Source organism: Pollachius pollachius, assembly GCF_949987615.1.
Source record: "Pollachius pollachius genome assembly, chromosome: 5".
NCBI lineage: Eukaryota > Metazoa > Chordata > Actinopteri > Gadiformes > Gadidae > Pollachius > Pollachius pollachius.
The window spans coordinates 23780199-23793094 of record NC_136938.1 but is presented as its reverse complement, the minus strand read 5'-3'; the positions used below and the strand labels follow the sequence as shown (position 1 = coordinate 23793094).

Below are 12896 nucleotides of genomic sequence, written 5' to 3'. Positions count from 1 at the left end.
ATGCATATTATTCTGAATGATTAACAGTTTGTATGGTCGCTGTTGTGGGTTCCTAAGTTAAGTATATAGCTCATGTATGGGTGCACTAAAATGACCAGGATTTTCTCATGCTGTATTTATGTTTCTTTTAACTGGTTTTTAGCTATGATTGAAATAAAAATGTAGTCTTCTTTCACTTCCAATGCCACTCCATCTATCTATATACTGTGTGAGCAGAGTTTGGGAGCTACGTTAGAGACAATATATAGACTTTATAAGATGTCTGTTAACTGGGAATAAAGTAGACCATCATGCTGAGTCATCCTCAATCCGTTTCGAGTTAGGGGCCCCAGATTTGGGAGGATATAAGAGACGACGTTTGATTGGCCCACGACGAGGAGGCGGGACAGTTCAATGGACCTGGCGAACATATGGAAGTGGTTACTGACGCTGTTGTTTGCTCTGGAAAGTCTACCGGAATACAACTGCCATTTGAAAATGTCTTTTATAAAAGTAGTCGAAAAGTCAGATTTCTCCTATTACAATCTTCCCTATGGGATATTCTCCACTGCAGAAAACGTAAGTAGGCAGTAAGTTATAAATGTGTGAGGATTAGGCTGTGATTGTGTGCAACAGGGAACTACAAAGAAAAATCCTGCAAAGAAAACAATCGATATTGCTCCGTCGATATTCATGTATGGCTTGCTATGTATGAATATGTACGGTATGTTTATTTTCCCCACCAAGCCGAGGCATCGCATCGGGGTCGCCATCGGAGATCAGATATTAGACCTGAGTGTGATCAAGTCCCTGTTCACAGGACCTAGTCTTTCCAAACACCAGGAGGTCTTTGATCAGGTAGGCCTACAAACATTTGCGTTTAATTTGTTGTGTATTGTGCGTTGAGTTAACCTAATCTTTCAGGTTTGGCTATTATTATGGATTAAGCATGATCTGCTCATTTGCATATCAATTAACTGCAATTATGCGTCACCATGACTGCAGACCATGTGACATTTGATCTACTATTAAATGGAGCGCCCCAAAGCATAACTATTTTAATATAGACATTGAGTAATTCACTGCATTGCCATGCAGACGACGCTGAATGGCTTCATGGGCCTGGGTTACAATGCGTGGAAGGAGGCCAGGAGGACGCTGCAGGTTCTGCTCTCAGCCAACGAGACCACGCTGAGGGATGACGTCGCCATGCGTTCCAGGTCGGGCCTGCGTCCCCTTGGCCTTTTGACCATAAGGACTTGTGTGTCAACAGCTGTCCATGCTTTGCGTTAACAAACGTTCTCCTTCAATTTCTTCAGTGCGTTCGTGCCACAGAGTTCAGCCCGTATGCATCTTCCTGCTGAGATCGGTAAGATGCCTGCGTTTGTCATCACTGCACCACTGTCACTTGGTATTTTTCATACAAGACCAGACATGTAGTTGATTAGATTGAGTGTCCACTTAAAAACAGTGTGTTGCATTGTATAACCGGTAACCCATTTGTGCTGTGTTTTATCGCACATGCATCACACATTACATTTAGGGCATGTAGCAGACGCTTGCAAGCATTCATACACGATGGCATACAGTGAACCATACAAGTATTACAGACACATAAACATATACATATATATAGTCAACCATGGCCAACCAGCAGCCAGCTCGTCAGAAGCACTTAAGGCTAGGTGTCTTTCTCAGAGACACAGCGACAATGAGCTAGGAGGAGGCAGGGATCGAACTGGCAACCTTCCGATTGCAGATCAACCCACTCTTCCTCCTGAGCTTAACCGACAAGACACATCCGAGCCCTTCCCCTTCTGCATTTCACCCAAGCTGTATTGTCTTTCTATTGGTTAATAATGCCATCTTGTTTACCCCAGGTGACTACACAGACTTCTACTCGTCAAAGGACCATGCCACCAACGTTGGCATCATGTTCAGAGGGAAGGAGAATGCCCTGATGCCAAACTGGTATGTTTTCCCATCCAACACGTTAACACACAGTTAACAACACAAAGCATCAACCAAGCACTAAAGATTTTGTTGTTGGATCGATAAGACGGTGCAAAGACGGATCGGTCAAATCGTAAGGTAGCACACATAACGTGTTCTTATGTAAAGACGAGGCTTCTGATGTGGACCTGTTTGGATACATATGAGACTAATTCTGCTTGATGTCTTTCAATACAATATAAAAAAAGAGTGAATTGGTATTAAAAACACAATTATGACGCCAAAGCAAGGGACGAAAGGTACATTAAAAACAAACCCATTACACACTAAAAACAAAATAATGAAGATACAAAAGAAATGCCAGAGAGGTGTACCAATAATGATTTATACATTTGAATCAGATGGTATAAATACAGTGCTGTTCCTGTTGTATTAACACTGTCTGTCTGTGTGGGTGTGTGTGGGGGGGTGCAGGCTACGTCTTCCTGTTGGTTACCATGGTAGAGCGTCCTCTGTGGTGGTCTCAGAGACCCCCATACGGAGACCCTCTGGGCAGATGAGACCTGACCAAAGTAAGGCTTCACCTCCGTGTTAATGAAGTCGTTCATAGCCCCACCAGAACTCCTGCTTCATACTGACGCTCTGGACTGGTTACACTGGGCCAACACTTGATAACCCTGTTTACCTTCCTGCTCGCTGTTAGGCAAGCCCCCCGTGTTCGGTGCCTCCAAGCAGCTGGACATTGAGCTGGAAATGGTATTGGTTTTTCTCTTTCCTCAAGTGTTGTTATCTCTCCCAACACTGGGTCACCTAAACAAACGCATTGGTGCCCCTGTCTAGTGTCTGGAAATATGTATTATATATTTATAATATAATTAATATATAATATTTTTAATGCTACTGATGCTCATAGAGAGTGGCCTTGGTTAAGCAGCGCTTGGTTGGCCTAGTTTGCAGTCCTCAAAGTTAAGCAAAATGCATTTAAAGCATTGCTACACAACACTACATAACAGCCTTAAATGTCTAGCAGTATACTGAGAAACATTGTAATAAAAAATAATGTAAAAAAATATTATTAGATACTACATAATATAGTATATAATTATTATATAAATATATTAAAACTTGAATTGGAATGGATTGATTTACATCATGTTTTAAGACCTCGTTAACAGCAATTTAAAAACAGTATAAACCCTTTCTCAGTATGCCACCATACCACTGTTGGCCTCTAGATGGCGTCAGACTCTCGAGTATGTCATAAGTACGTCGTCCTTAGAACGTAGCCTACAAACTACGATGTACATGACAACACACTTGTAAACGGCAGCCATCTTCATACTCCTGGCACTGCTTTAGTTAAATGGTCCTCCTCTCATTCATTCCCAGGCGTTCTTCGTCGGCAAGGGGAACCCACTGGGCGAGCCCATTCCCATTGAGAAGGCCCATGAGCACATCTTTGGCATGGTGCTCATGAATGATTGGAGTGGTAAGAGACACACACACACACACACACACACACACACACACACACACACATGCTCACACACACACACACACACACACACACACACACACACACACACACTGTGAGTGTGAGAGAGTTATCGTGTATGAGAGTATATGTGTGTGTCTTTGCGTGTGTGTGTGCATGTGTGTGCTTGATCCACCTGTATGGACTTCCCCCTGGCTCTTCCGTGCAGCAGGTGATGTGTGAGACCCCCTTGCAGCCAAATCAATTGGGGCTAATTAGCACAGGACTCTCTGCTCTCATAATGGGACGCTACATTATGGATGACCAGTCTAGTCACTTCATGTCTGCCCCCCTTTAGTTGAGACTCCAATGGGTTGAGAAACGCTGCTTGGGAATATGTATTATTGATTCCACAGATGAATCATTAGCGGCTATTCTCTCCATCTATCTATTTCTTTCTTTCTTTCTTTCTTTCTTTCTTTCTTTCTTTCTTTCTTTCTTTCTTTTTTTTCTCATTTTCTCTTTCTCTCTCTCTCTCTCTCTCTCTCTCTCTCTGTCCCCCCTTCTCTCTCTCTACCTGAGTCTCTCTTCTCTGTGTTTCTATTCCTCTCTCCCTCTCTCTCTCTCTCTCTCTCTCTCTCTCTCTCTCTCTCTCTCTCTCCCATTCTCTCTCTCTCTCATGCTCAGTATTTTGCCTATGGGTTCCTCCGGCCCTTTATTAAGGGCTGGGTAGTAGTCATAATGGATTGGTTTTTTAACTACCATCCGAAAGGAATTGAGGTCGACCCCCAATGTCCTCAGCCTCACCTGCTCCCACCACCAATTACAGAAGGGTTAGGGGCCCCCTCTCCTATATGCAGGTGAATTTAAATCCCTCTGTGCCACGTGTGTTCGGCTGGGCTGCTTCTGCTGACGGCTGAATCCCATCATCTCATCTCTCTGTCACACCAGGCTTACTGTAGCTGCTCTGACATACCATATGCCCTACCTAGAGACACACACACACACACACACACGCACACACACACACACACACGCACGCACACACGCACGCACGCACGCGCGCGCACACACACACGCACACACGTACACACGTACACATGTACACACGCACACTTAAACACACACACATCTACACAAATACAAATATACACACATCCACAAACACACATATTGGCATTCACACACAATTTAGCGCAACCAACTCAGTTCAACCTAACAGCTGATACCACAACCAATATCAAACATATTCAAAATCAACTTGATTGCCTCGGCTCGTTTCATCAGATCAAAGCCTGTCGACTTCATTAACATGACAGCGAGAACAACACTGGTCTCCAGGTGTTGCGTCGACAACAGTGAAACAAAATGGATGTGCACGTCAGTGCACCCCTCCTCAGTCGATATCTTGCCTCAAACACAGCTCTCTCTCCAGCCCACTTCTCCCTATAGCTCGGCTACGCATTCAGGCACATCCCATAATCCGGTTAACCGGCTGCGCTTGTCAACCCATGCCAGGACTTGACATTCTGTGTGTTTGAAGTAGATGATTAAGAAGGGCAGGCACTAAGAACGCCTTTTAATTTCGCCCAAAACAAATAGCCCTTTTATTTTCTCTTTGCTCTCCCCTCTGCCGGAGCCAGCAGGGTGGGTTTCTGCGGAGCGTGCTGACGGACGTTGTTTATGGGCTTGGAGGAATGTAGAGGAAGCAGAACAGCCTCCAACACAACTAGAGTGCCCACGTTTAACCGTTGAGTGTGCAAGGACAATGCATAACAAACATGCAACCCCCCCACCACCCCCCAAAAGTGTGTGTGTGTGTGTGTGTGTGTGTGTGTGTGTGTGTGTGTGTGTGTGTCTGTCTGTCTGTCTGTCTATCAATTTAGTAATTGATTGACTCAAAACATTGTTCCTATGTGATACAATGTCTGTATGCTCTGGAAATCGAAGGTGAATTAATGTAAATCCCTAATAGGTAAAAATAGGCATTTTCTGCTTTCACTGCTTTTCCCCTGCCATTATTTCCTATTAGTATTTGGCAACGTAAATGGCTGCTATACGATCACTCTAATGAATCCTCTCTTCTAAGAGTCGTTTGAGTGAAACGCTTGGCCAATGAGCCGTCTCTGTGTATAAAGGTGTCGGGAAAAAGACCATTATTGGATAATGTAGTTGCTGTTTATTTCAATATACAAAGGCGATTCCCTCCCCCAACTTCCCCCACTAATGATCCAGTCCAGGTTGTAGGATTCTCCTTGCGTTATCACCTGTCATTAAGGAATTTTGAAACTATGCATTTTGCTTAGATTTTGCAGTTGCTTAACATATCACATCTATTACATTTTGATACCTCAGAATAGTTTAGGGTATCTCAGCCTATTTGCTTTTCCTGACAATTTCCCTGTCTAAAATCAACGTGACATATTGGTGACTCCCATATACGTTATTAGGAGAATATCATCCTCCCAATAATAAATCACAGGGAAGATTTATACTTTAATACATCCAGGCTATCTACAAACTCGTTATTTTTTCCGCCCTGAACTTGGATCCAGCCTGGAGCACTCCATCTTCATAGTAGCATATATACGGCGCATAAAACTGAGAGGTTTGAATGGAGAAACCCTGAAAAAAAGACTCAATAATTCAATAACCCTGCCACCAATGTAATTATATTTGAAAGCACCAGCGGCCTCCCATTACCGATTTGATATTCCATAAACCATGGCTTTAATATATTCATAGCGTCCTGTCTTGTATTCGATCCTATGATCATATCTGACGCACACATCTGTGAGTTGTATGGTATACAGTCTTCTGTTTGTTTGTTTCTCACAGCTCGGGACATCCAGGCGTGGGAGTACGTCCCACTGGGACCCTTCCTTGGGAAGAACTTTGGGACCACCATCTCCCCCTGGGTGGTCCCTATGGAGGCCCTCCTCCCCTTTATCGAGCCCAACGCCGTTCAGGTGACCCCTCACGCATATACGATACCTTCCACTTGAACCGCCCCTCATAGGGGAGCCAGGGGCCACCACATATGAGACATATGACATTGAAACTAACAGGTATTGTTGGGATACACAGCAGGCCAGGACGGTCGTGGGGCTAGGGAGTTGGAATCACATGCGAAATGTTCTGGGTTCCAACCCCAGGGTCGGAAGTATACCCTGAAGGCTTCCCTGAGCAAGTTGCCCTGTAACACTTGCTCCTCTAAATAAATGAAATGCTCTGGATAAAAGCATCTGCTAAATAACTTAATAGTACACAGGCGAGATGCTTCTGTACCATAGACAATAGACACACATGAATAATTGCAATTGACAATAATGCCAGCGTCAACAACACGGTCCTTAATAAAAATCGAAAAAACACGTTGACAATCGTGCTGATTGAAAATTGCAGCCTTAATAGCTGATAATTGTACCAGTTTAACCATGTAGTATCAAGAGTAATATCAGTATTTTAAATATAGTTTATTGTTGGCTGGAATGGAATCTTTTTATTGATATCGCTTTCCTTTATCCCAGGACCCAGAGCCTCTCCCCTACCTTCGCCACACCGATTACTACACCTTCAACATCAACCTATTTGTCTCACTCAAAGGTAAGTGCACACACACACATACGTGAACAAGTGCACACACACACGCACACACGCTCGCTCACTCACTCACTCACTCACTCACTCACTCACTCACTCACTCACTCACTCACAAACACATGCACTCAGCCTATGTCAGGGGCCAACCAACCAAATGGGCTCCTGTTGGTGGTTGACCTGTTAAAAATTAACCCAACATTAGAAATAAAATCCCCAAAACAGCGTCATCTCTGGGGTAACACAGGTTCAGCTCTAGTTGGTGATGTCACCGACCCTACGGAGAGAATAATCACTCTCTACTCATTTACTGATTTCTGCCAATCAGTAACGGCAGCAGCAATGGGCGGTGTTTTGTGCGCGCCTGCAGTTTGATGTTAGGGATGTTCTGTTCAAACGCTGGTTCTCACACTCAGCTATTCAACAACTCTGGGTCAGAATGACACTGGTGGAAAATACCCTGAGGGCTTCCAGGATAATGTTTAAGGGCTCTCTATCCCTCTCTCTCATCTCCAACACCCTCACCCTCTCTCACTCTAAAAGTGCGTTGACACCAGAAGCAAAGAGAATATTCTACCCACGTTACTCGTGTAAGGTTGCTCGCGTGAACCGCAAACTTTGATTCCACATCAAGCGAAATTTTGCGAGAAAGTATCAAATATTTAAACTCCAGCCAATGAATAGTTTGCATCGTTTGAATGAGTAGAATGACATGGAATCCACGTCAAGCAGGTCGTTAGCATCACGCCTTTCAAACCAACCACGCTGCCTGCTTGGCGGGTGCAGGTTTTGCATCTATTCGCGTCTTCGCATTGATTTGTATGTATTCACCTTTTGGTCTGAAAGCCTGGTAACAGTCATTAACCCTCTCTCTTTTTCCATCTCCAACACTTACCCTCTCTGTGTATGCACCACTGTCACGTTCTTTCTCCTCTTCCATATTCATTTTTTTGATGTGCTTAACAACTCTTAAGGCATGCACTTACACATTACGCTCACATTATGATTCATACATCATAACAAAGTCATGGTTTTATTCATCGAGGTGAAGGTTACGCCACAGCCTAGATGGTGTCCTTCTCATCACCCACTTGTGTTTTCTCTTTTCCTTAAGGTGAGGACATGACAGAGGAAGATACCATATGCAAGTCCAACTTCAAGGTGAGAGCATTGCAACGGGGGTCAACAACAACCTGTGTCATCTCGGCTCCTTTGAAGGAGGAGGATAAAACAGCCCCCTTTAAAAACTGATAGATTGGTGTAGGATGGGTGTGCGTGAGACTCATTGTGTGTGTTAAGCTCACAAAGACGGAGATCTGTCTCAGAGAGTTATTTTAGTTACTGTGTGTGCGTGCGTGCGTGCGTGCGTGCGTGCGTGCGTGCGTGCGTGCGTGCGTGCGTGCGTGCGTGCGTGGTAAGGTGTTCTCTCATATAAAAAGATGGCTATCTTGAAATAATTGGCTGAAGGGAGCTGAATAGGTTTTCATTCCCCTTCATTATTATTTCAAATATTTTTCAGTTAAATTGCTGTAAAATGTTTTTTCATCAAACAGTAGCCGGGGGCTGTTGAGTCAACATGGGATTCACGTTTAACAAAAAAGAAAGCAAACCAAATATTGATCTTACCAAAAGCGTAGACTGCTCCTTTTTGTTCATCAAGAATATCAACTATCAAGTTCAAGCACTGACGCCCCAAAAGGTCTATCATTAATCCTTTAAAGCACAAATATGACCCACTCTCTCTCTTTATGTCTCTCTCTCTACCTCTCTCTATTTTACTCTCTCTCTCCCTCTCTCCCTCTACCGCTCTCTCGCCCTCTCTCTCTGCCTCCATCTGTCTCCCCCTCTCTGCAGTATATGTATTGGACCATGAAGCAGCAGCTGGCTCATCACAGCGTCAGCGGTTGCAACATGCGACCAGGAGACCTGCTGGCGTCTGGGACCATCAGCGGACCTGTGAGTTTGAACCCTGGAATCTGAGACCAAGCAGGGTGAACCTGGGTGTCTGGGGGGTGGACCTGGGTGTCTGGGGGATGGACCTGGGTGTCTGGGGGGTGGACCTAGGTGTCTGGGGGGTGGACCTGGGTGTCTGGGGGGTGGACCTGGGTGTCTGGGGGGTGGACCTGGGTGTCTGGGGGGTGGACCTGGGTGTCTGGGGGGTGGACCTGGGTGTCTGGGGGGTGGACCTAGGTGTCTGGGGGGTGGACCTGGGTGTCTGGGAGGTGAACCTAGGTGTGTGTGGACATGCGTGGGGATTATACATTCAATTATGATTGTCCAAAAATTGTTGTCTTCATTGCAGGAATAACCCCCAAACTTGAAATAATAAAACCAAAGTGTCTCTGCTTTCAGGAGCTGTGCTAAACCTACCTTTATTATGTTCCTCACGCCGTAAAGGAAGGAAGGACCTCGGCTTATTACTTCTTTATTCACACTCGACTGAGCCTTGAGACGCTAACGTTTGAGCAGCCCTCCTCCGTACCGGAGGGGCCTCTTGTCAAGCTGTGGTGGCTGAGTATGTGTCCCATCCCCTCCCTCGTAGGACCCGGAGTCGTTCGGTTCGATGCTGGAGCTGTCCTGGAGGGGGTCCAAGAACCTGGAGCTCAGCGGGGGACACACCAGAACCTTCCTCCAGGACGGAGACCAGGTCAAGATCACAGGTAGGGGTCAGGCCGCGAGATAGGCTGGTGGGTCTTCCACTCCCAGCGGAAAGGTGCTGGGTTGGATTCCCGATGCCTGCCTTTATGTCTACCTGTAGGCATCCTTCGAGCCAAGATAACTAACCCTTCCCTGCTCCCTGGACGATATTAATCTAAATGATAATAATACTACAAATAATAAGAACACTGATATGATCAGTAATGTTCCAGACATTTCTTAAGCAATACAGTTGACTGTGGCTCGTCAGATGAACGACATTAAATCAAGCAAACTTCTTGAACATGACATCTGAAAGGCCCACTACCAGATAGGCTTAGTTTATAACCAGCATATTCACAATTACAACCAAGCTTGTGGAATCAACCAGCAAACCCACATCAGATCGAGTACTGGCCATAGCCTGCTGATAACTTTACACCCTCCCTCCCGGCCTATAGCGTGTTAGCACCCTCCTGGTTTTAATCTGCTACATAACATTGGTATCTTGGCGCTATGCTGCTAATAATCTATCACGCTTGTTGAAGTTTGACTCTTTGTTGTACATCTGTTTCTCTCAACTTGCTTTTTTAACCTTTCGTGTGTGTCCAGAATTTCACTCAAAATATAATTTTGGTGGCAAGGAATAGGCCCAGAGAGCCTTCAACTCTGCAGATGGAAACCATTAGTCAAAGCTCTGCTGCAATACAGCCTCTCTCTCTCTCCCAGACCCTCTCTCTCCCTTTACCTCTTTCCATCTCTCTCCTCTTCTCTACCCCCCCCCCTACTTTCTCTCTTTCATTCCCTCTTTCTCTCCCACAAAAACCCTCAGTGAGACTAAAACCAGTAACAGGGGAAACCCATCCCCATGCAATCTGTATACCTGTGGAGTTCCCAGCCAAACTGGGCTCACTCTCCATTTGCTTTCCCTGCCTCCTTAATACCTCTGCTGCAGGGGAAAAGGGCCCAATCACACTTTTTGGCTGCTTTTGGTATTACTATTGCATTCTCGTTATTTTTGTCATATTTCTTTGCCTATTCATTGACTCCTCAATAGTTCATACTGTGCTATCCCAAACTAAAGTTTGAGGTGGTGGTTGACAGCACTGATGAATTCCCATGCTGGTTGTTGTGTGATTAAGGGAAATCCCCATGTCCTGCTCTCTGTCAAGGTTACTGCCAGGGAGACGGATACCGGGTGGGCTTTGGGACTTGCGTCGGCACCATTCAGCCGGCGCTGCGACCATGAAACCACCGTGCGGTCCCCAGAGACGCCCAGCTGTCCACCGTCTGTCCGTCCATCACAAACACGTCAATCATCTCACCACTATTGGCATGGTGCTCCGGCTAACCTGATTTCATTCTCCCCCTATTGGTCCTACTACACAATGGACGACAAGGGTCATTATCTAGTAGGTTTTCAACCAATCGGATGCGGCAATTGCACAACGTTTAGTTGGTGCATAAGTATATGAAGTTCGATGACTCTTCAATGAGTCCGCAAAGGGTTTGAGATCGTTTTTTGCGCTGTGGTGACTTCACCCTTAAATAATTCGTGACCGTCTCATCAATTAAACTCAGGAGCCCCTTTGGGCTTTTTTAAAAGTGCCTTTATTCAAAACGTTGTTACTGAAATAAAATTAAAAAAAATAAATTACTGAAACTTTTTAACTTTCAAAAGGGGTGCTTTTTCTCAAAGGTCAAGTTGATATAACTTGAAATTGTTTTTTGGCTCGTTAAATAAAATACAATCTTGTATTTATAACTGTTGTATTGAAGTCTTCTGTCATTCTGCTGAGTTAACTTTAATTCCCTTCGACTGTTTGATTTTTAATGTCATTGATCCACAGTGGGTTGGAGAGTCAATGGTAAGTGAAAGCACTACACCAGACTGTATTGTAATAATTGCAACATTGTTATGATCATGGAATGAATACCAACTGTCAGATTTAACGGCCCATGTTGAAAAATAGACCGCAAGTTGTCACATCACTCAAATACACGTTGATAATTAGAGAGGGATTATAAAAACGTTTTTTATTGCTTGAAATCATCAGCCCCAGATGTTGGAGAGGGACTGTACAACCCCAAAAAGCAATATGTAACCCTCTCTTCCATATGATTCTCTCTGTCTTCATTAAGACAATTTCCTGCTTTGCTCTTAGAAGTAGTGCTAAAAGCAATCCACGTGGAAGTTGACTGGAAAACTTGAGTGCAACATAGTTCAGAGTCAATACATTTTATTGAAGTAGAATACAGTCGTTTGGCAAGCAAATTATACTTATGCAAATTGCACACACTTTATACATATTTTATACATTTTATACACTTAAATTGCTTCAAGGAAGTTTCCAAGCTAGCTGAAGGCATGCTCGGGCTTGAATTCAAAACCCTTTGGCTGGGAGTCCCACTCACATCTGTGGACCTGCCACAGCTGGGGACGTGCACAGGGGATCAGACGGGGTGTAATAGACATTATTCATGTCCGACGGACATCTTATTGCCCTCGATAGCTGGCTGATTGAAGGGCCTTTTATTTTATGGTTCTGGAACATTCCATGGTGGGAGTTTGAACCAACATGCTGGGCTGATGATGCAACCAGATGTGCTGTTTCATCGCTTAATCGTTTTGGTTTATTTAAGTTATTACCTTACTTTATTACCCTCATCACCTTGAATTCCTTATTCAAGCCACGCTAGATAAGCCACGGAAGCATAAGATATTCGATCAGATCCCTGAAACAAGATAGGCTTAGTTTATAACCAGCACATTCAAAATGTAAAAATGTTCACCTTGAATGCCTTATTCCCACCAAGCTAATAAGCCATGGAAACATAAGAAATTCGATCAGATCCCTGAAACAGTATAGAAGCTTATGCTGCTGTGAAGGAAGTAAGTTATGCAGTACACAATATAATATGCGTCTTTTCATATATATGACGTTTATACATGCAGTATGCATTAAAGGAACATTGTGCGTGCGTGTGTATAGAAGTGTGAGTATGCACTATGTAGCCTGAATCGGCGAGAGACCACTCAAGCAATAATTACTCGCTCGTAGGCCTCGGCTAAACCAACAAGCCTTGTCCCTCTGGAACAGCAAAAAGGATGATTAATAAATAATTCAGAGAACAGAGCAATGCTTATACAGGCTCTCTCTGTAAAGAGGGTACGGGCATCTGGCCTTACACACACAAATACAATACAACTGATGTGTGTGTTGTTACTCCAACCAAATGCTAAATGGCTTCA

General features: G+C 44.4%; 1 protein-coding gene across 1 annotated transcript; it reads left to right on the top strand.

Annotated features, from left to right (window-relative positions):
• The first annotated feature begins 397 nt into the window (after positions 1-397).
• On the top strand, positions 398-11342 carry fah (fumarylacetoacetate hydrolase (fumarylacetoacetase)). Its single transcript, XM_079736039.1, has 14 exons — positions 398-558; positions 727-837; positions 1078-1199; positions 1299-1348; positions 1860-1950; positions 2407-2504; positions 2636-2688; positions 3322-3421; positions 6245-6375; positions 6937-7012; positions 8121-8167; positions 8861-8962; positions 9549-9666; positions 10816-11342. The coding sequence occupies exons 1-14, from the start codon at positions 478-480 to the stop codon at positions 10890-10892; spliced, it is 1257 nt and encodes a 418-aa protein (XP_079592165.1). The 5' UTR covers positions 398-477; the 3' UTR covers positions 10893-11342.
• Positions 11343-12896: the final 1554 nt, after the last annotated feature.